The sequence below is a fragment of the Magnolia sinica genome, chromosome 8 (assembly GCF_029962835.1).
Source record: "Magnolia sinica isolate HGM2019 chromosome 8, MsV1, whole genome shotgun sequence".
NCBI classification, from domain to species: Eukaryota; Viridiplantae; Streptophyta; class Magnoliopsida; order Magnoliales; family Magnoliaceae; genus Magnolia; species Magnolia sinica.
In genome coordinates, this window is record NC_080580.1 from 17,770,205 (window position 1) to 17,795,602 (window position 25,398).

General features: G+C 36.8%; 1 protein-coding gene and 1 non-coding gene across 6 annotated transcripts in view; both read left to right on the forward strand.

Moving 5' to 3' along the window:
- LOC131253015 (probable sulfate transporter 4.2) overlaps positions 1-10,092 on the forward strand; it is a 63,820-nt gene extending 53,728 nt beyond the window's left edge. For 2 of the 5 annotated variants that reach the window (XM_058253838.1, XM_058253836.1), the window contains 6 exons: positions 332-448; positions 2,793-2,844; positions 3,452-3,590; positions 3,744-3,832; positions 8,940-9,016; positions 9,128-9,579. In XM_058253838.1, the coding sequence (XP_058109821.1) occupies positions 332-448; positions 2,793-2,844; positions 3,452-3,590; positions 3,744-3,832; positions 8,940-9,016; positions 9,128-9,397 (744 nt within the window). In that variant the 3' untranslated portion in view covers positions 9,398-9,579. Of the gene's footprint in view, positions 1-268; positions 449-2,792; positions 2,845-3,451; positions 3,591-3,743; positions 3,833-8,939; positions 9,017-9,127; positions 9,580-9,611 lie in introns of those variants that run through there. The other 3 variants (XR_009174789.1, XR_009174790.1, XM_058253835.1) reach the window with 3 other exon arrangements.
- Positions 10,093-12,438: 2,346 nt separating this feature from the next.
- LOC131254443 (U12 minor spliceosomal RNA) lies at positions 12,439-12,592 on the forward strand. Its single transcript, XR_009175556.1, has one exon. It is a non-coding gene; the product is annotated as a U12 minor spliceosomal RNA (small nuclear RNA).
- Positions 12,593-25,398: the final 12,806 nt, after the last annotated feature.

Here is a 25,398-nt window from a genome sequence, read left to right on the forward strand (position 1 = left end):
AAAGGATTGGAAATTGAAAATGCTCACGGATCGAACATGTGGGATATATCGGCACTACCTGTGCGTTTCGTATCACATAGGTGGGATAATATCGTGGGATATATCGGCCGATATCATCGATATTTAAAACCTTGCTCACAACCACAAGAATGATGAAATCCTTGTTCTTATACCAGAAAATTTGTTTATTAGATATAACTTATGAACACGCTAATTAATGAGCAATGCCTTTTTTCCACCAAGTTATGTGATGATCTTAAAATTGCAGACGCACTCTAAACGAGCATGGACTCACTACAATGCCATTGATCATGTGATTATTCTTTTCCAGGTGGACTATGATGAAGCGATTTTCTTATGGCGGGTGGATAAGAAAGATTTCCTTCTTTGGACCATTACTAGCGTTACGACACTATTTCTTGGTATCGAGATTGGTGTGCTTGTTGGGGTAAGGATTCAAGTCAATTTGTTATATCTTCTATAAAAATACATGTAATATGTGTGTTTATTCAACTAATCCATTACCACCTCAATGAAATATTGCATGTTCTTCTACTTTATGATTGCTTTTCCTTTCTCCTTTTCTGAATGGCATGACATTTACAAACCTAAGAATTTTACTGAGAAAAGACACGAATGAAAACTTTTCGAGTTCAAATTGTGCCCAAGAGAAATGAGTTTTTTAGTTCCTAGAAAAAAATAAAAGATAGATGCTTGTAAGTAGTGATTTAAAAATTGATGGTCTTGGCTGATTTATTGGTCGATACTATCAATGTCACATGTCGGTGATATAAAACAAGGGGGGAGTTGAAAAACTCCCCCATATCACCCAATATATTGCGATATATTCAATTTATCGCACTTATAAAATCCAAGATGTTGTCAATATATCTGATATGTATTACATTCCTAAGATGGCTTTGACCCGTCCTTTTAATTTGTTTGGAGAGGAGGATTTGAGTGGGGAAATTGAGATCAGATAGCGGAGACGGGCTGGAACCCAATTGATGAGTTTTCGTTAATTTAAACTGAATTTTCTTGTTTAAATTGCTTAGAATCAATGAAACCAAGTTAGTAATTCATGATTTTGCATGCTCAATCATGTGTTTTTGCCTCCAATTTTTTATTTTGGTGAAAATGAGGGAGTTTGGGAAAATCCAAAATTTTTCTGATTTCACCCATTTAACTTGCAATTAGAGTGTAGAAAAATTATGTGAGAGTGCTTGTAGGCTGATTTACAGATTGACAGAAGTTTTTGAAAAACAAATCATTAAAAATAAAAAATAAAAATATTTTAAAAAAAGCTACACCGACCAACCAAGATTTGTTCTAAATATTTCTTTACTGATGAGTGTATGCTGATTTTAATATTAGCCACACTCACTTATCTATTTCCAAAAATAATATTATTTTTTAAATTATAAAAGATAATTGAAAATTGTATATTTTAAATAAATGCACTACACATTGTAAGGAAGATTTAGTGCAACTAACTAATGCATTCAATATGTTAAGGAATTATATGAATTATAGAAATATTATTGATTTTTATATTTATTATTTAAATATTTATTTTAGAAATAATTAAAATTGTGTTTGAGATAATATTATTTGCTGTTCCTAAATGAAGTGAACTGATTTTGGATATAATTGCATCACTTTCGTCAGACAATGCATGGTTTAGGACCCTATACAAAGGAAACTGATTATGTGTACTTGTTTTCCGTGATCTTTTGAGTTCTATATAATAATGTCTTTTTTAACATCTCCTAAGGTTTCATTGAAAAATTTGATCAATTACCCAATGTTTCCTAAAAATAATGATACGTTCTGTGATACATGTAATATTTTCCATGCGATACCGGTATGTTTTCATATCCCAAGGGTGTGATACATTCATTGATACCGATATTTAAACCACTACTTGTAAGTATTTGTTACTGAATGATGTGGGCCTCACTCAAAGAATGCATGCCATTATTAGAAAAGGTTTGGCATGTCATTATAATCTTTTAGATATTTACGTAATAGACGGTATCAATTGGTGTTTAGGTCAAGTGAAAGGAGCATTTGGTTTTATCCAAAACAATAATTATATACAGCACTCCATCCTTGTCATTATTGGTATATATGCACATATAAGAAGAAACCTTTCTTATCTCTTGATTTTATGTTTTAAGAAGAAAAATGAGCTCTGTACCTCATATCCAACTCTGATACTAGCATCAATATCTCATCCAAGAAATGTTACTTAATTACTCAAAATAAGATAAATGTCAGGATATAAACCTTCTAAACCATATATCACCTAAAATCTCTTTTCAACTTTTCATTTGGTACCGCTATCTGGATATCTTTGCCGGGAGACAGCTGGGACATGCTCATGCTGTTTCAACTGCTCTGTCATTTCGTGGGATAGGAAACGCTAGAAATAGAAACTGTATCATCAAATTCATTTTTTTTTCCAATTCACACTTCTTCTTTTTTTTTTTGGTTAGCTTGTTAGTACACCCACTGTCAGATTACACTTCTTGTTCTCTTTATCATGTAATCTTTTGACCTTTCTTATATATTACTTTAAGCCAGTCATTAAGCATGCTTCATGATTCCCGCTATCAAAGGTGGATGTTTACTTTACATTCTTTTCCCGATCAGATTGCACTTTTTGAATGGAGTTCAGTTCCTATTGTATGTAATGCATATGGTACATGCAGGCTGCGGCACTATGATTGTCATAAGGATAATGGATAAAGTTATTTTATGAAAATTCTGACAGGAGTTGTGCCTTGTAGGTTGGTTTCTCCCTTGCATTCGTCATTCATGAATCAGCAAATCCCCACATTGGTGAGTGCTTCTAGAACTGAATCGCTAAGTTATCACCCAATAACTGGTTTCACATTGATAAGTGCACATTTCAATGTTATGAAGCTTTCTTGAATCTTACTTCATATCTTGTTCAAATCATTGCACGTGGCTATTTATCACGTGTAGAAAATCAAAGGATTTTCATATCACATACATGCTGTTGACCATATCTTGGACTGGTTTTCAGTTGATAGGATTTTGTACGGATACAATGCATTACAGATGGCTGACTTTTACTATCGTAGAAATGGAGGCAACTGTGAGCAAAATGATTTTTAATCACTCTACCAAAGAAAAACAACATTGTTTGTGGTGCCAATATTTAGAAAAGTAGATTGATCCCAGTGTTTAACACTAAAGATACTGCCTTGCTTTAGTTGGGTTCCTTGCTTAGATGGACCATTAAATTGCATGTATGTACTTCTTTTAGGGAAGCCTCCATCTGCTATAAGCATTTTTCTTGTTGTGAATGTTCATTTTCTTTGTTCATTTCTAATACGGAATTTCAACATTTAGCGTGTGCGGTATATATATGCATTTTTTTTGTGCATAAATAGACCTGATCCGTGCATGGTTTTTGTTACAGCTGTCTTGGGGCGTCTTCCTGGCACCACTATATATCGAAACATCAAACAATATCCAGAAGCATATACTTACAATGGAATTGTGATTGTTCGGATTGATGCGCCTATTTATTTTGCAAATACTAGTTATATCAAGGACAGGTGAAGACATGCTTCTCTGAAGTACTGAAAAACAAGAAAACCTGAAAACCCAACAAGATACTTGCTAACATTGCTGACGTTATTATTTTATGTTGTTTTTTCTTGCATATATCAAAGTAAATTTGGAATAATTATTCTCTGTTCTGTTACAAGGCTACGAGAATATGAAGTCATCATTGATGGATCCCCAAAGCGCGGTCCAGAAGTTGAAAGAAATTATTTTGTGATTATCGAGATGGCACGTAAGTCTTCACCATCATAATCTGTAACACATTTTCTTTAGGTCACATTACAAGTTTGAAGAAGAAAAACCTAAATATATGTTAAAAATTTCATGATGAGGATGGCCATAGCCTCATCCCGTCTGTTTGTGGTCTGCCACTCATGATTTGCTTGGCAAAGGTTTGATGACAGGCTGCCCACCTGACATCAGTACTCCTTACCGGGCTTTCAGACTGGCTGGTCTGTTGCACTAGGCAAAGTTATACATTAGAATTTTGATATCATCTGATTTACCGAAGTCTCTCCATTTAATTATATGTTTTCATCAATTTACCAGAATCTCACCATTTAAATATATGTTTTCATCAATTTTGCCCGTCAATTATGTCATTTGCCCTTCAATATGTTTAGGCTGCATTTGGATTAATTGAGTCGAATTGCAAACAATCAGTTTAATCATGAAGCAATTAAAAAATTAGTGATGTTTCCTTGAATTCATAATAAGAAGTAGGTCTCAAATTGGCGTTATGTTCTTTTCAAGTCCAAATTCCAGAGTGGCACAATTGTAATTCAGTCCACATCCTCACAATGAATACAAGGTAAGGATGTCACAACTGGATCATTTCCACTTTAATGGACTGATTATTATAATTCAGTTTGATATTGCATCCAAACACAGCCTTTCTAATGCATTAGTTTCCACTTAGATAGTTTTGCCATGTGCAACGGTCAATGAATTGCACCGGTTAGGAGCGAGTTGGTTCAGGTTGAAGGCTCTAAATGGGCAAAGGGAAGGCCCAAAAGGATGTGGGTGGAGGTAGCAGGAAAAGATTTGATGACCTATGGTTTATATGAGAATATGGTCCTTGATAGAGTGGAATGGCCTTTGTCTAGCCATCCCAATTAGTTGGTATAAGGCTTAGACGATGATGATGATGAATTTGATATCGCATCCAAGTGCAGACTTTTTTAATTGAATAATAATAAAAAGGAGAGTGATGAATTGGTTTTTGATATTTGTTTGTGAGTTCTACTATTAAAAGAGACATGGCAATTGTATAACAGTTCCGTTGTTCGAAAGAAATTTTGTACCAAAAATGACCAATCCCCAGTTATCGGTATCCAACACCTTGGCCTTTCCTGTTTCTTTTATCCACCATTTCTGGATGGTGGGAGGGCTTTTGACAGCTTTGGAATGAAACATGGGTAATCCCAGGTTTGCAGTTTGATTCTGTTCCTGTTTGGTTTGCCTTTCTCTGTTCATGGATTCTCAGTGAATCCAATTCACGCCATTTGCTTAGCCATCTGCACGCGCAATTCACAACTTCAATTTGCCAACGCTGCAAATTTAATTATTTCAGTTCGTGGCATTGATGCACCTTTTACTGGCAGAGCCTCCTCAAACAGTACTTTTCAATCCTATATGTTCAGATCTGCTCCAGTTCAGATTTTCGCCCAAACCTTACTTTTCATTCTAAATGTTCAAATCTTCTCGAGTTCAGATTTTCACCACACACTAGCAAGCCTTGGGTGATTTTAGAGAGAAGCATTTCATGAATTTCAATGAATATTTCTGTAAGAGAAATAGCAAATTAGGGAGAATCAAGAAAAATAGTCAAGAGTGTTTAGGGGTCATTAGTTTGCAAAGCAAGTTTGCCAAATTTGTGAAATTGACGAATTAATTCATAACAAACTATAACTCAGTTTGATTCATCTGTTCCAGGGAACAAGGTAGTCTATGCTGTTAACAAATGCATCCTTGATGCACATGTAGATTCACACATGTTTTGTTTCTTTTTCTTTTTTTTTTTTGACTGTTTCCAAAATAGAAGTCTTAGGTCCAACTGGTGGGACCACAAGTTATGGTCACTCAACCAATAACTTCCAACCTTTCATGTGCACGCAACAGCCAACCCATCCAATAGGTTGGCTCCGCCATGAGGATCACTTGGTGAAAAATCAGCTCCATCTAGACATCAGGCTGGCCACAACATAGAAAACAATATCTAACCATTGATGAATATAAAAATAGAGGTCTTAGGTCCAACTGGTTGGACCACAAGTTATGGTCACTCAACCAATAACTTCCAACCTTTCATGTGCATGCAACAGCCAACCCATCCAATAGGTTGGCTCCGCCATGAGGATCTCATGTTCGTGACCCCACTACTTTAGATGATCTAGTACTTTGAGTTTTGCTTATTATTATTATTAGGAATATCATGGATCGTTTAGATTACTTTGATTAGTTGTTATTTTTGTTACTTTGTCTCTAAGTAATAGGGTGTGCACATGGTGCGGCTTTTGGGGTATAGGTTTTTCGTATAAATAGGCAACCTCTTATAGGTTTTTTCTCATTGAAGATTATTAATAAAATTCTGCATTTTCCTGCTTCTCTAATTCTCTGAGTTGTGGAAATCTAATTGGGTGCGAAACATTCCCTTCTTCGAAGGGCTAACTACCATGGTGCGAAGCCACATCCATCCCAAATCGCCCCCACCTCGTACCCTCTATATTTATCATCTCCTGCAGCCATCCACTCTTCAAATCCACCTTTATTTTGCAGCCAATCCTTCTCCAAAACAGATTTCCAGAATTAGGCCCTACAGGAAAGCTGAAACTTCGGCGGAGCACCGTGCTCAAACCAGTCATCCGTTTGCCTTGAAACTTGGTGTGTGGGTGGCCCATCCCTGACCAACCAACCTCTAGTTGGCCCTTTTTGGGTTCGTGGGCCCCATACACGTGTGGGCAGCAATCCACGCACGTGCGTCAGGCCAGCCTGCTATCCACATGTGTAGACTGATTACAGGTTCCCTCTCTCCTCTATTTCACTCCTCTATCACCTTATTTCCATAACCCTAACCCTGGATAATCCTAAATTCCAAGTTCTATTCCACTTTTGCAAACCCTAGGTTTTCCCGATTTGAAATATGTGAATCCCTTAGATTGGGAAATAATCTTTTGCATGTGTGGATGAATTTACTCTCCTTTGAGCATTGTTTGTTTTATAATTTTTAATTGATCCAGCCCTAACATGTGAAGGCTTGGACCCTCGTAGATTTCCCTTGTTGAATGCTTGACTTTATGTGGGATGTGGAATTTTTATGTGATTGTTTCTAAATTAGTATGATCTAAAGCCTGAAATCTTGCATATCATATTTAATTTCCATGTCCGGCATCACATTGCCCACTCAATGAGTTGATCTGCTGATTCTGCACAAGGTGATCCTCATGATGGGACAACCTATTGGGACAAGTTGGATGTTGAATGCACATGAAAGGTTAGAGGTTATCTATTGTTGGACTTGTGTCTCTCTAAAATATTGCTTGGACTTGCTTCTCTCCAAATATTGCTTGGTCCCTTGGGCCCTATTTGGGACCAGGGAAATGAGACTATGGATTTGATAAATCCATGAACTTGTCAAATTCATGGATTTGCATTGCATTTGGATTTGATAAAACCTAAAGTTTGCTATTTGTGAATGAAGCTTCAAATCCTTGGATTAGCGAGCATTTATGACAAGTCTCTTGTTTCGTGGATTTGTAAAATCTTTCGTTTTTGGTGGATTTGGATTTGCCCAAATCCGTGGATTTTTAGGGGTGTGGATTTGGGGACACAAATTTTACATATTCTCAACAAAAACAAGGGATATTTGAAATCCATAGATTTCAAAATCCACAAACAGCCCCTTCGTGCTGTTGATTTTTCATTTGACACCCAGGCCCACATCTCTTTCTTTGCTTGTTCTCAAGGTCACTGGCATGTGGGAATCACATCCCACTTCCACTCATTGCAAGTTGCTTTGATTGCCACATGTATGCATACATACATAAAAGGCTGATGCCAACCTACATGCTCGAATGGAAGTCATCTTGGCCATGGAACTGAACGTTTCATCATAGTCAATCCCATATTGCTGTGAAAAGCCACGAGCAACTAACTATGCCTTGTATCTTTTGACTGAACCGTTACTCCCGCCCTTTACCTTGTACAAGCGCCTTCACTCCTGCTGGTAGTGGAACAAGATCCCATGTCTCTTCAAGGCAGATATCTTCTCCTGGATCACCTTCTCCTACTTCACACCTCCTTTCGCATCTTCAAAAGAACATAGTTCTTCGACATCATGCCTTTGAGATGCATTACACTATGAAAGCAGTGTGATTATTGGGGGCAGTGTTCGAAATATCGGTATCGCGTTACGTATCACACCCTTGGGATATGAATACATATCGGTTATCGCTTGGATATATCGGTTGTATCACGTAATGTATCGTTATTGTTGGAAACATTGGGAAATTGGTCAAATATTTCAACGAAACTTCAGTGATTGTTAAAAAAGACATAAATACGCACTTATAAATCAAAACATTTTAAAAAACAAGTGCACATAATAGGTTTTCTTTGTATGGGGTCCTAATCTATGCGCTGTCTAACTAAACCATTGCAAGCATATTCAAAGTCTATTCATATAATTTATAAATGTAAGAAGACATGTGGAAACACAAGCAATACATTCAAAATCAAAAGAAGAATCACTAGATCAGGTTACATACATGTTTGATTTTTTGTTTGGACATGCAGATTGGAACCAATTTGCGAGAAATTGGGAAATTTTAATTTTATTTTGATTTTTTTGATTTTTATTTTTTTAATTCTGCCACTTGGCCCATCTCCTCCAAATCTCGAAATCAAAGCTCCCCATCTCATGGATTTGTAACAATTTCACACTGATTTAACATGATTTACAAGGGGTAAAAAAAAGGGATCAAAAATAAAAAATGCTCATCGAATCGAACATGTGGGATATATCCTACTACTTGTGCATTTCGTATCGCATAGGTGGGATACAACATACATCATAGGATATATCAGCCAATATCGTCGATATTTAAAACATTGATTGGGGGTGCACTCATCTAAGGATGCATACATATATTCCATTGGAATGTTCATTTGCATTACCGGATATGCATATCGTATAAGGACCCAAGGCTCAGCAATCTAGATTGTTGATCTGTCGGCCCCTATTATGGATGGGCCCGAGCCAAGAAACTTTAGACGTTATAACATTCTTCTCGATGTATAGAGAATGTCATCATCTGATGGTCCAGCCATTTTTGGTGCAGCGGTTACATACATAGACTCGAGCGCGATTCAAGCTCTGAAGGATCTGCATCAGGAATACAAATCACGCGACATTCAGGTAAAAAACAACTCCCATCGTGAAATATCTAACGATGAATGATCCTTATTCTTTTATTTATGTGGGCCCCAGAATAGCTTACATTTGGCCACATGAATTTTCTTTTGGCAGATAGCCATTGCCAACCCAAACCGGGAAGTTCTCCTCACGCTTGCAAAATCTGGTGTTATTGATCTGATTGGCAAGGAGTGGTATTTTGTGCGGGTGCACGATGCTGTTCAAGTTTGCCTCCAACACGTGCAGCAGATGAATGAAATGCCAAAGGGGGCGGATGGTTCAACCCCCAAGAAGCAATCCAGCTTCTTGCAAAGGCTTTGGAAAGATCAAAGCGAGGACAGGCCAAGTCCTGAAAGTGAAGCTCTCCTGTCTTCAAAGGTCTGACTGTTGGTTAAAACTTCATCGTATATATGCCATGCCAGCATTCTTGTGAAACCTATATTGGCGACGGCAGCCTTATTTAAAGCTTCCGTCCATCAGGTTTGTATTCTGTATTGTAGTAAACATTTTGATGAACATCCATGTATTCGAACACCATTCATGTAAATGCAAATTCATTGTTTTAATGCTGCTGTATCTGCAATGGTTATCTTTTCAGCAGGTCGAGGGTCCATTGCTTGGCCTGTCCACCTCATATGCCTGTGTGGGTCAGATGATCACTTGCAACTGGTCATGTGGCTAGGGCATGCGAATCCCTCCATCCATCTGACATGCCGCACTGTGCATGGGTGTCTCTCTCTCTCTCTTTCTTTTTTTCCTTTTTTTTTTTTCCACTTTAGGATGGTTGCAAACAATGGTTTCAAAACTCACTGATTCGACTCAAAGCTTGGCTGAGTCCACCTCGATTGTTGAGTTTTTCCAATTGGGATTAGTGAAAAACTCAGTTTTGAACCTGAATTGTCTAAGTTTTTGTGGAGCTCATTGGGTTGACCCACAGACTCAATTGACTGAGCGCAAGTTGTCGTAACTCAAGCTAAGTCACTCCCCAAGTAAACTTTAAAATCGATGTGTATACTAGACACAATGGCCCAATGGAACCTTGATATGACCCAATGAAAAAGTGCCACATTTGTGTATCAGAGTTTGGGCCTGCAGTGAAAAGCAAAAACTCCTTTGAGCGAAATGATATTTTTGTTCATTTTTCTGTAACTCCAAATCTAATATGTGCACATGAGGGAAGACCCCAGATCTAATATGTGCACATGAGATGAGGAAAGACCGAGTTCTAAGATATGTGCTCACCTTCAATGATCCAAAATAATCAAATAAGCTGGCGGCTGTCTGGACCATGTTAAACCTTGTAAGATCCTAAACATGGCCCACAAAAATAATTAGAGAGATGTCCATAGTCCAAAAAACAAAAAGAGCTAAATAATAAACAAGCTAAAATATCCAATTTGAGTTTTATTTTTTCCTTGTGCAAGTGGTTTGAATTACTGAAACATGACCCCAGATCCGACGGCTGTAAAATGGACACATCCTTCAAGAATATGGTAATGTATTAGAACAAACCTCTTTTATTTTAGATTCCAAAATGTTATTTAACTCATTTTTATGGAATAAAATGTGATGGTTCATGCACGAGCACTCACACATTGTACACATGACGTATCTTAACTTAAAATAAACCAATCATGAATTGGGCCCCAGCTTCAAATAAGTCATAAAACAATCAGTACTCTGAATTGATGAACTCACCGATGGATTAGTATATATCTCATGCATTGTTGTTAATATGATTCAACGGTCAGTATTAACAAAAAAATAATAATAGTAATCAGAATTTAGGATCGTCCAATCAATGTGATTCAAGGATTCTGATATATGATTCTCATACACCCTGTTGTGTTACATTTGCCTGTACTGCACACATTTTTCATCAGAGGTATGGGTGCCAGTTCATCGGCAAGTAACTCTTACCCTGATGTGCCGATTTCCATGCGAATGGAGCCAACAATGAGATAATCCAAACCGCTGATCTGGTGGGGCCCACAGTTGACGGCAGATATTCCCAAAATATTACATATTAGAAGATCTTTAAAATTCAGACACTGGCCTGGAATAAATGGTTGATTAAAGAAAAAAGAGTTACGGTAATGGTCCAGAAAAAAAAGGACCAAAAATGTTCTGATCTCCGCCAGATTGCAGCTGGCCCACTCGATCAACGGTCTTGTTCCTGATGCGTTGTAAGAGTGAGCACGGTGCTGTGTTTCTGTGTCATCTAAACCGTTCATCAGATTCGACCACACATTTTAGCTTATGGCCACAAAAGTCAGCCTAATCCAGCCCTGAGCTGGCCCACAACACGGGAAAAAAAAAAAAAAAAAACTAGGGGGCACGCACCACAGAAACTTTCAGATTGTATACGGGGCTCAATCTGCTGTATGTATTCCATCCAATCCATTAATCAAGCGAGGACCATCAGGATGAAGTGACTAACAAAAATTCAGGCCACTCAATAACTCCAGTGAGCCTCACCAGGTGAATTTATATGTTTCATTTGTAATTTTACGTGGTTTTTAATTCCTTGATGTTTGGTTGTACGGTGAACATGAATCCACACTGCAGATTCACCGTTTGGACACTGCACACATCGCGATGGGGCCGAAATAAGCTTAGGCCTTATTGAGACATACAGGATCGAAGCGGATTGCGTCCTATCCCTGGGGCTCTGTGGGGCCCATCGTGATGTATGTGTCTTATCCACGCCGTCCATTCATTTTAACAGATGATTTTGAGAGATGAGCCAAAAAGGAGGTGGTTCGAAGGCTCAAGTGGGCCATACCATTGGAAGCAACAGTGATAATGACGCCCACAATTGTGATCTTCCTAGGGCCCACCGTGACGTTTATTTGCCATCCAACCTGTTCATAAGGTCACGTAGACTTGGATGAAGGGAAAACACAAATATCACCTTGATCAAAAACTTATGTGGTTCACGAAGTTTTCAACGGTAGGAATTCAATCCTCACTGTTCCCTGTGATGTGGTCCATTTGAGCATTGGATATGCCTCATTCTTGACAAAATGCACTAAAATTATCTGCAAAAATGGATGGACGGCATGGATAAACACATACATTATGGTGGGGCCCACAGAGCTCCTCCCAAGACGGACTCTGGCAGGGGTAGCACGCAATCCGCGTCCGACTGGAACCATCCATCAGGTGGCCCCCACCTTGAACATTCTCAGACCTTAAGATCACGCCATTCCGCTGATCGGTCGGGCCGCACATGTAGATTGAATGGGGACCGACCGTCCATTGCCTGCGTACACGTGTCTCCCATCTGATGACAGGAAATGTACAAAGCTTTACAAGGAACAGCAAGAACGTGAGAACTGAGATTTTAGTCCCACATCGGCAGCAGACAAAGAAGCTGCAGCAGAAAGGATGATATAAAAAAGGATGCGCCGGTACAGGAAAAGTTGCCTTAAACTAATGAGTAAGGAAAACAAAGCGAACGGTGGGAGCTGTTCGCAGCGCTGATGTAAATGCATGCGCAAGAATTTCTGGAGGGGTTATAGGCTGGCCGGGTGCTGACGCTGCTTACTTTGCAGAACTCACTCGTGCGGGCCTCCCAACGCCCACCACCTCAGGTAAATTTAAATGTTTTAACCGCGTACCGTACTAAATGATTCTTTTCGTGTGGTCCATCTTGCATATGATCTGAGCCATCAAAATCAATATGGTTTGGACGTCATGGGTATTGCGGATTTTATTTGATGGAGACGGTCTGTCTTCGTCCGATATGGGCCCGGTCGAGTACAAACTCGACCGAACAACTTTCAAACATGCTTTGCGTGGACGTTAATGATCTAGACCGTTGATGTTTAATCTGATGGCTGATCTGAGTCGTTGTTAAATCTGATCGCTGATCTGAGCCGTTAACGTTTATCTGATCGCTGTGGGACCCATGCAAAGCATGTTTGAAAGCTGTACTAACAAAGCATGTTTGAAAGTTGTTTGGTCGAGTATGTACTCGACCGGGCCCACTTCTATCTCCAAAAGTGAATCGAATCCTAAAGTCGTCCCAATCTAGGTACTGTCAAGCAAGTACTACGCGTCGTATGTCCAGACTCTCTGGAATGTCGGGTGGTCCACTTGAAGTCCTGTAACATCCAGAATGTGTAATCTAGAGGCTAGGTTTGTCCTGTGGGCCTACATGAAGTCCTGACATCCTTTGAAATGCCCCAGCTTCTTAGATTTGTATGGTGGGCCCACCTGATTGTTGCCCATAGTCTTGGAATGTCCGGTGGCCCACATGAAGTCCTGGGACGTCTTGATTGTGGCGCAGTCTTTTGAATGATGTATTCACGGGCACGGTTTTGTGGGGCCATTGTGATGTATTTGCCTTACATCCACACCGTCCATTCATTTTGAAAGCAAAATAAAGCGGAACCAAATTTTAGGTGGACCGTACCAATAATGATTGAATCCTTACCATTAAAAACTTCATACCAATAGCGATTGAATACCTGCCTTTAAAAACTTCATACCAATAATAATTGAATCCTTACCATTAAAAATTTCATGTGGGCCACCGAGTCCTTACCACTAAAAACTTCATGTGGGCCACAGGAGTGTTTATTTGCCAGCCAACTTGGTAAGGTCACGGAGACTTAGATGAAGAGACCACAGAAAAACCATATTGATCCAAAATTTTTGTGGCCCACGTGTGAGATGAAAGACCCCATAAATATCATCATGATCCAAAACTTGTGGCCCACGTGTGACCTAGATGGAGAGACCACGAATATCATCTTGATCCAAAACTTTTGGCCCATTATAAGTCGATTACCACTGTTCTCTGTTTATTATGGTCCACCTGAGATTTGGATCTGCTTCATTTTTGGGAATCATGTTCTAAAATGAGCTTTCAAAATGGATGGACGGCATGGATATAAGACAATGCATGGGCCCCACAGTCAGGGATTCACCCACCGCCCCCTTTATTCACCACTTTGTCACGAATCTTCGTATGTCCTATGGTGGAGATTCAATACATTCTATCTTGGCATGGCGGATGGTCTATAAGACTATACCTCTGCATGCCCAACAACAAGAGGCCACCGGGATGTAGGGGTTTTATCCACACCGTCTGTCCATTTTGCCGTATCATTTTAGTAGTGTATATGCTAAAAGAATGAGTTAGATCCAAGGCTCAAGTGGACCACACAGTAGGAATTATGCCTACCATTGAAAACTTATCTGGGACAGGTTTTGGATCAAGATAATATTTATGTTTTCCCATAATTTAGGTTTATGTGACCTCGAAAATAAGTTGGATGACAAATAAACTTCATAATAAGCCCTAAGAAGATTACAATGGTGAGTATCATTATCAGCATTGCTTCCCGTGGTGTGGTCCACTTGAGCTTTGAATCTGCCTTATTTTTAGGCGTATAACATAATAAAATGGATGGACAGTGTACCCATGCATAACAGTGGGCTCTGACGCAACCTTCCATCCACCTTTCTTTTTTTCCAATAAACCCACCTTATCAATCTAGACCTCTATCCATATGAACAAACCAATAAAGACGAAAAAACTCCTACATTTTCAGCTGCTTTTACCTGGAAATTAGGGGTATTTTTATCCAAAACGCTATTTTCATACCTAAAAAATTTACTTTCGTAACATAAATTTCCGACCATTTAGAAAATAAAATAAAATAATTAAAAATAAATAACAATAATAAAAATAAAATAAAAGCATAAAAGCTAAGCGTCTACAGTGCTAATTTTTACCTTAGAGCCCCCTGCCTATGCCGAACTCCGGATGGGTGGGGGTTGTACCCAATCCACATGATAATGCTCAGTGATGGCCACCATGTGAACAAATGGGTCCGTGGTAGGGGTGCCAATGTGCCAGGCTCGGGCTTGAAAGTTCAGAATTTTGAATAGGACTTCAAAATCCAAGCGGAAACCTATCCCAGGCCTGGCCCATTGACAGCCCTAGTCAGTAGCCACGCCAGGTGCATGGCTTATTTTAGGCCAAGGGCTCAAAAAATTAGCTCCACCTGTGATTCATGTGTCGCACATGACTGGAAACATTGTGAGGGGCAATGCCAGCCCTCCAAATTGTTTTCATTAGTATGGCCCATGTGAACCAAAGATGGGTATGATTTTTGGTTTATGGGCCTAAATTTTTATGTAGAATCTAATAGTTGGAGCGCATTTTCTATAATTATCTGACAAAATTAAGGGTGAATGTTTATCTCCCAATTGTTTTCTTTGATGTGGTCCGTTAGATAACAGGTTAGCCCGATTTTTTTTCTATGGGCTTAATATGCAACTAAATATCTAATGGTCTCAGTGGATCTTACATAAATAGTATGGTGGGCTCTATCAAAGTAAAGAGCAGCAGCACTAAAATTCCCTGAGAGTAGTACTTAATTTTTGGAGGGCCGCACCAAGATGTGTATGCAAAATCCACTCCAACCATAGATGTGCAATCCTAGTTTAGCCCCAAAGCAAAAATTCAGGCCGGCATTTGCTTCATACGAGCAAAACCAAAGAAAACAATTAAGAGAGAGACGTGTGCCCATAGTTTTTACAGGCCCACTATGATGATTATATGAAATACACTCCAACCATTAGATGCGACAATGGGGCCTAAAAACTAGGCCCATCCATGATTCAGGTGGGCCATGCTAAGAGAAATAGTTTGGAGGCAATCGTTGCCCTGTAACTGTTTCCAATCATGTGGCCCACCTGAATCACAGATGGGGTGATTTTTGGGCATGGGCCTAGCATGAGGTGAAGCACTTGGTGGTCGGGATGGATTTTACATATACATCACGATGGAGCTCACCTAAGCACTAGACCCATTTGCTTGCACACCCACCCAACCGTGGTTAAAAAAATATAACTAGTGGAATGATAATTATATCGATCAATGAAGTAATTTTTTTTTTTTTTAAGTTACAGAACATATGTAGTTTTTTTTTTAAATTTTCCTATAAAATATAAAACTTTTAAGTCTTGAAAAATCCTAAGGTCATAAAATACCTCATCAATCAATTTAGTTACTGGGGTGCATAAAATGCAAAGGTAACAACACACCAGGCATTTTTTAGATCAAGAAATTCTTCCCCCGGTATCCTAATAATGTATGTAGATATGGATTGACGCTGATGTGGGCGGGGCCTAAGGGCCTGGGCGAGCAACCAATGGTTGGCAGGGTACTGTGTATGCAGTGGGAGGTTGAACTTGTCCCACATCGAAAGCGCTGTCCGAAGTAATGGTGGTTATATGTGTGGTTCGGACCTTCCTTGTACGAGGCCTTTTAGGGCGACCAAGATAACAAAACAGTGCGCGTTGTGCCCAGAGCGGACAATATTGTACAATGTTGGTCGGGCCGTTACACATCCAAACACATATCCACACTATAAATCCCAACTTTAGCAAGCAAGTCGAATAAAAGAAATTGTAACGGAAGAAACGCAAGGTTTAATTTTGTTTTTAAGGGTAAGATTTTTTTAAGGGAAAAGAATTAGATGCGACAATGGGGCCTAAAAACTAGGCCCATCCATGATTCAGGTGGGCCATGCTAAGAGAAATAGTTTGGAGGCAATCGTTGCCCTGTAACTGTTTCCAATCATGTGGCCCACCTGAATCACAGATGGGGTGATTTTTGGGCATGGGCCTAGCATGAGGTGAAGCACTTGGTGGTCGGGATGGATTTTACATATACATCACGATGGAGCTCACCTAAGCACTAGACCCATTTGCTTGCACACCCACCCAACCGCGGTTAAAAAAATATAACTAGTGGAATGATAATTATATCGATCAATGAAGTAATTTTTTTTTTTTTTAAGTTACAGAACATATGTAGTTTTTTTTTAAAATTTTCCTATAAAATATAAAACTTTTAAGTCTTGAAAAATCCTAAGGTCATAAAATACCTCATCAATCAATTTAGTTACTGGGGTGCATAAAATGCAAAGGTAACAACACACCAGGCATTTTTTAGATCAAGAAATTCTTCCCCCGGTATCCTAATAATGTATGTAGATATGGATTCTTTAGGTGAGTACAAGTGTATTAATGCGTATTTTCATATCTTTTTACGCAAATATGTTAAGTAGATGTGTACAAAGTGTGTATTAGGCTTGTTTTAGTTTGTGTTAAACATGTACTCCTTCAACTAAAATGTGGTAAACTAATAGTATAGTCTACTACTACATTTGAAAATAATGCCACAAATCAATTGGAACTTTTGTGGCCCACCATGATGCTTTTATGAAATTCACTCCATTTATCAATTGCATGCCATCATCTTAACCGCACTATTCAGATATAAGCCCTACCCAAACTTCACGTGGGCCACCAAAAAGAAAAAGAAAAATTGATATAATCTTAATTAAACCTCTAAGATTACTAATTGGGCACCACAAAAGTTGTGGATCAACAAAGTTTCCAACTAATTATTTGCCAACATAGCTTGACTGGTAATTGGGGTGGTAAAGATTGGCAAATTCACATGTCGCATACATTCATTCAGGTGAATGCATATAAAAAATACACTATGAGATGACATATTAAAGAGGTAACAATAATAACTGACAGTGAAAAGTATACAGTGATATGGGTGAAAAGTTTAGTGTTGTACTAAATGGGTACAACATTACAAGGCCCCTAATGTAATGTTTATATCCTATCTAATTCGTCCATCAAATGGGCCCACTCATGTTTCCATTAGATCCAAAAAATCACATTAACTCATCAAATACGTAGGCCCAGATATCAAGCCACAAGAAGGGAAATATTGTATAATCAAAATTAAAAAATTTTAAATCATGGGTTCTAGTCCACATCAATGTTGACTCAAATATGTTAGTCCAATGATTTGCTGGGCTTAGAGAAATGTATTTATGTGCCACAGACAAAATTACATGTGTATAGTTCTACAATAAATTAATGTATTGGCTCAGTAATGATAATGATGATAATTTTGGTTATCATAAGAACAACTCTTATAGACAGCACTTACAGCACGAGATCCATGTGAGTTCCAACATTTTGCGATGCAAAATCTACTTTCTTCATCATATATTTATACATTTTTAAATTAGATCCATAGAAAGCTGAAGTGGGCCAAAAGAAGAAAAAAATCGAAGCATGTTGATAGCTAAAACTTTCAAATAAATAATGGATCGCCATATTTTAAAATCATCCTTATGCCATCTATTATTACTATGACAAATTCTTTTGGTAATATGCATTGAAAAAATTGTATTACAATAGTAAAATTTAAAGTAAAAAGGTGTAATGTTTTGTAATGCAAACCACTAAAATGATATTCTTACTTACAACTGCAGTAGCTAATACTTTTTCCGATGACCCAAACTCTCTCCTCTGGGAGGTAAGCCTGCAAAGCTTTGTAGTGGATCCAAACTCTTTCATTACAATGTAAAAATGAGTAAAGGATACTCTTATCTGTTGTTCAAGTAGATTAGATGGAGCACAAATAGTTAGAAATAAATACATTCTAAAGGTTAAGATAATCAACATTGATTATACTAAAAAAATGTCATAATGGATATGGGATGTCTATCATATGGGGGCCCTTGATAGTTCAGTCTTTCATTAGATGCTCCTAAATGTTAAGTAATGGATATGAAAATGGATGATGCATATCTAGTATAGAAGAAAGGTCTAAGCATTGTGAGTCATCCATCATGTAGGCCCACCATTGAGATTCTATCCCTCTAAAATCACTTTAGTTGAATGAATTATAGACATTAGAGTTATATGCATCTAAATAGGAAGATTATATATAATGGTAAAATAAAGGAGCTCATCATGTATTGTAAAATATTCTGTCGTAGAGGAGTGAAAATGAAATGGGCATTTGCATCAGAAAATTATCCCATGCAAGGTAAATTTAGTAGGCACAAATGTGGGGAAAATAAAATAAAACTTACTTGTAATGTATTTGAGTAGAAAATTGATTGTGCTCTTTAAGATAGTTGGAGCAGTGGTTAGCTAGAGGTTAAATAAAATATGAAAATATCATCTTGTTGTAAGTCGTTTCACTAGCAGTTGGACATAGGAATATGGCTTAGACTGTTAAGAAATATTAGCTTCTTTCTCAAATACGAGATAGATGCATATTTATTCGTGGCAACTAAGGAATTAAAATTTTTTTTTTTTTTTTAAAAAAAAGAACCAACAGGCTAGACTTAAGATTATCTTTGCCCAGATTTTAAATTTGATAAGTTGAGCTTTATCCTGTCTGGCTAACAACCATATTTAAACTATTAAGTGGTTGACATGTAAATAATAATAAAATGAAAAAGCAGCCAACGTTCAACTCCAAATATCAATACATAATATCCACATAATATCACAAACCTATAGAGGAACACCTTGTTTGCATGGTTGAGATCTGAGGCACATGCTAAGCCGACTGTTGGGGAAGTAAAGCACCATTAGTGTGGTATGTGATCTAAAATGCAGAATATAAGATCGATCTAAGCATATTGATTGTGGGAATCAAAATAATCAGATCTGAAGTTGCATACCTATTTGAGAAGCCATGGGATGAGTTGGACGGATCAAATCTTCTGCATCTTACATCTTTAGAGGACGTTAAGGGATAGGAAAGATTTGTGTCCACGATCATATGTAGGTGTAGGGACCCAGTTGATATTTATATAAAAATTTGATGGAGGTGTTTTTACTTTATTTATTTATTTATTTAAAAAAATCTATGAAAATTCCTCTTAATTTATAACTCCACACTTAATGTTCCAAATCCAATAAATATAGTGTAATGAAGTATGCCACTCTTAACAAAACACGACTTTAGTGGGATCTACTATTATGCTCGATCAAATTAATCATTTTTGGTAGATCCAAACCATTAATCAAGTAGACCCACCTTAAAAAGTCTTACATAGTATAGAAGAATTATATGATACCCAATTGCATCTTTACATATCGTAATGATTATATATTTTACAGCATGGTTTAATATTTAAGTAATCAATACTATTAGTTAATTCTTACTATGGATGGATAATGCTAAGGGTGGCAATCGGCCATGCCGGCCCTGCCCTATCCTTGTAAGGAAGTGATGTAAATTATCGAAGATATAAAATGTAATCACAAGTATTTGAGTTTGAATTACTCACCAGTGAGTGGATTGTTGATTTATGTTTATACTTGATATATAGATATAATTAGTTGCAAAGAGATATTGGTACGATTTTATATATGAAATAAAATACATGTAAACTTTAGTTGTTAAGATTGAGTCAACTTCTACAAGATAATAAGTTACGATTGGATTGGTATTGAAGTGGTCAATCTCATGTGGAGATGTGCTCAAAATGTGCATCTCCTTAACATGCCTCACAAGTAGAACTCTCTTGGTGAGACGTTCAACTTGCATTGCGAGAGAGAAATCAGGACTTAGTCAATTTGTTAAAATGCCCATCAATTGTTTTGTAGGCGATGTCGTCACATCGCATAAGCCATTAGCCTGGTTGATCGCTTATGTAATCGCTCAGGTTGATAGCTCTTTAAAAAAAAAAAAAAAAATTTAATTAAAAAATCATAAAAATTAAAAAATAATAATAAGAAGAAAAACTATATCTAGTTATTACAAGTGATTGGATTGAGAATTTTTACCTATTTTATTGTGATTTGACTAGTAAACCACTTATAAGTTATATAATATATAGCAGAACAAATTTAAATAAATGACAGTACCAGATAATTAATTAATAAAAACTATAAATATAAAGACTTTATTAATAACTTCAATCTTGATGAGTATATGCATATAATACAAGTTACAAGTATAACTCTGCAAGTTACAACTTGTTACAATCTACAAGAAATATGACCATTGGCCCTTATGCCATCGTATAATAGAGTGTACCATAGTTATGTGATTATACCGTTGCATAATTATCACATACTTTAGTATGTCATGGCATATGCAACTATCACATTTGCGATCTAAGTCCACGTATGCAATTGTGCAATCGCATAATCACTTATGTGATCACACATGACAACATTGTTTGTAGTTGTGACGGTCCTAATCGGTTATGCAAACACACATAACCACATGCTTCTCCAGAGAATAAAGAATGGAAATGAATGTAAGATAGGTTGTGTTTATGTTGTCAGACCAAAGTATGTATGGACAATGAAAATATATTCCCATCTCCATTGTAAAGATTGAATTTAGGTTAGCTTGACAGTGGTTGTGGCAAGTAAGTGATACTCAGCTTCAGTTGATGATAAAGCTATAGTCTGATAATTTTTAATGCACCATGAAACTAACTTTGGGCCTAAAAAATGGTAAAATACCCGATAAATTTCCAATCATTAAATCATCCAACCCAATCAATATTAATGTATGTCGATAAGTGTATACTATTAGTATAGCGAGAATCTTGTAAGAAATGGTGTGATTGAGATAATGAAGTATCCATTTGACTATTGCCCAATATTCTGTTGAAGAATCGTGCATGTAATTGCTTGCCTCTAAGTGCAGAGGTTCGTAAGTAGTATCCTGTGAATACAGGGTTAATTCCAAAGGGAGATGAATTGCGAGAATGAGAAAATCAAATGCAAAACAAACTAAGAAATAAAAACTAAACCGATGATTTGATTTTTGGATTTTTGAATGAATGTACTTCAAGTGAATTTAAACAACACCTAAACTTCAAAGTTTTACAAATAGTTTAATGTTCCAAAATCATGATGACTTGGATAACACAACTAGGATCTGAGCACTATGGTCAGCCTAATCGGAAAATAAAACAATTTAAATATTTTAATAAATGATATAAAAGATTAGAAAATCATGAATTTGCACCATTGATATATATTCTCAAGCGGCCAATGATTTTAAGTATTCAATATCTATGAGATAATGAATCAAAGAAATGTAGCAGGTTGAGAACATCTCCTATCTAGGAAATCTAATTGATTCAAGGTAAGCTTATCCATCAATGTGGATCTCATATGATGGAAACATATGGATCTCACAAGAGGATCAAAAACAAAACCTAAATAATATATAACATGCATACACCATTCTTCTCATTATTAAAACAATCAATCATCATAACTTAAAGAATTATTAAACCCATGTGCTTCCCTTCTAGCCTAGGCTAGAGTGAACTTAGAAAAACATAATTAAATTGTAGAAATAAAAGCAACAAAAAAGAAATAAATGCTAATAGAAAAGATCTAAATAACTTATAAAACTTTAATAAAATTAAAAACTCTTTAAAAACCCTAAATCTTACTTTGAGATGCCTTGAATGATGCTTAGGAATGCCTTAGGAAGCCCTATTTATAAGTGAAGAACTCCAATTTTCGTATAAAGTTAGAAAATTCTAGAAACCGCCTCAAATTTACCCAGTTTTTGAAAATAGACTTCACATTGCACAGTTTGTTTTAAAATAGATTTTCCACTACGTAGTTTTCCAAAATAGACATCAGAGCTTTAAAATACACTTTTCTAGGACGATTTCAGGATTTTTCACTTCAAATCTTTGATTCTCTTCATTCCTCACTTGGTTTTCTTGGATCTTTGCATGTGAATTCTTCAATCTTGTTCTCCTAAAATCCATCCCTTGCCTTGGTAATTCTTGAGCATCAAATTCATGCTTTTAGCACCCTTTTTTAATCTAAGCTCTTAAATTCACCTTGCAACACATACATGAGTAAAATAGAACATTAACCCGATTCATGTTCATAAAACCAAGATATAAATGGAGAAAATTATATATTATTTAAGTCTCAACAGCATGTATCCCCACACTTTATTCACAACATTATGGCGTGTTAGAGAAAGATATTAGAGTGCTCCTATAATACTCTTGTAAGATGTGTTGTTCGATAATGGACCCCTGAGTGAAGTGAGAGTTAAAAAGATGATGTGATTGGCATAATGACCGGTTTAGTAACTCAATGATATACTCTTATTAGCTTAAAAATAGACTACCATTAATAGACATGCCTAATAAATAATGGACATGGCCAAAATCTTTAGGGAAAAAAAAAAAAAAAAGAACTCAAGATTCGAATCATAACAAAAATCACCATAGCATTGTTACTCATTAATAAGATATCATCAACATATATGAAGAAAAAGTAATAGTACCCCTGAAATTGTTGATAAATGAGACACATCTGTTATTAATTTTTTAAACCTATGATCATGTAAGAAACAATTGAGATGGTAGAACCACTCTTTCGATGTTTGTTTGGGACCGTCTAAACCCCTTTTAAGAAGGCACACATGATGAGGGTGTTGTGGGTCAATAAAAATTTGGGCAGGTAAATCATAAACACGGCCTCCTCAAGATGATCATTAATGACAATAGATAGCACTGATAACACTTGAAAGATGAGAGATTGTGGAGAATTCTGCAATGACTTTTTTGTATATTGCTTTAGCCTCAAAGGAAGCTTTTATAGAGATATTCAACCAATATATAGAAAAGAATCACTAATTATAAAATCTATATACATGGAAGGAAATATTTCGCTATCACACCCCCCCGGCTCTCAAATTAATGTGGGAATCAATCAACAACGGTTTGTGAATTAGGAAAGATTAACGAACAGTCGTTATAGTCTCTGTGAGAATATCCACAATTTGATCCTGAGACGTCACATGTGAAAGTGAAGTAATTTTAGACTGAAACTCTTCTCAAATGAAGTGACAATCAACCTCAATATGTTTTGTCCGCTAATGAAAGACATGATTAGAAATAATTTACCTAGCAGTGGAGTCAGTGCAGTTACATAAATTCCGAAATTAAAAAGGATGCCTCGTAACTAGACGTTCTCATTACAAGCAAAGGACATAACTCGATACTCAACTTCTGTGTTGGACTTGGAGACCGTGAGCTGCTTCTTACACTTCTAAGAGATATGAGAAGTGTCAAGAAATATATAATACCTATCGGTTGATCAACGTGTACTATCACGACTAGCCCAATCAGTGTCGGCATGGAGTACCGTTAATGAAAAAAGTACCGATTTATGGTGACTCTCAAGTAAAGGATAATTTTCAAGTCGATAGTCATATATGGAGTACGGGGTTTAACAATGATCTGAATAACCACTTAAATAACATAAATGATGTTTGATTTAGTCATCGTCGAGTAAACAAGACTACTAACAAGACGATGAGATCTTGGGTATATTTTCTCTGGCTGACAAGTATACCACAATTAGTGCGAGAAACTTCCAATCTAAGGAAGTATGTAAGTGGGCCCGGATCTTTTATGTGAAAGTATGACTGAATAATATGTTGGAGCTCTTTGATTTCAGTTGTATCAATCCCTATCAAGAGAAAATTATCAACATAAACTAATAGAAGTACAATACCGTGAGATGAATATCATGTGAATAATGATGGATCATGACCACTTTAGGTAGAGCCTGCTCCAATATTCATCAACATACAATATCAATATAATGAATTTTCCATCAACCAGTGATCTGAAGTAAACACAATGATTGAATTCACTTTTGATAAACCATGACTCATTATGAAAGAATCAAACTTTTTAATACAATTGCCTAGGCGACTGTTTTAGGTTGTATAATAACCTCTTTAATAAGTAAACCTTATTCTCTACTCCCTGTACCTCGAACCATTTAGGTTGTTTCATGTATACCTGATCTTTTAGTTTCCTATGTAGAAAAGTTGTCTTCACATCCAATTATTCTAATTTCAGATTGTATTTTGCAACCAACGCCAATATAAATTTTATAGATGCCTACTTCACAAGTGATGCAAATATTTGACGAAAGTTGATACCTTCTTTTTTTAGCATAACCCTTCGCTACCAGTCTAGCCCTATACATATCCAGTTTCTTGCAAAAAATTCACTTACACCTAATCGCTTTCCTTTCAATAGGCAGCTATACCAGCTCTCATGTTTGATTTTTATATAGAAAATCCATCTTATCATGCATCACCACCATTTACTTCTCAGCATTTATATAATCAAATACTTATTGGAAGGTAGATGGATCCCCCTCATCCATAATGAAGGCAAATACAAAATTTAAGTAATTCTTATATCTTAATAGTACTCTACGATTTTTTGGTGGATTCCTCCTAACATATGGTGTCACCACCTCTTCATACGGCACAACTTTTTTAGGTGTTTCACTTCTGTCTGTTTTAATATCAATAATCAATTTTTTTAGTTTTCTTGTGCTCCTCCTTCTGATACAAGGAATCTTCAGTAAATTTGACGTCACGGCTAAATATGATTTTCTGTGAAACATGGTTGCACATTCTGTACCCTTTCACTCCATCATCATAGCCGACATAGGTATACTTTTTACCCATTTGGCTTAATTTGTCTCTCTCAACTGATGGTATG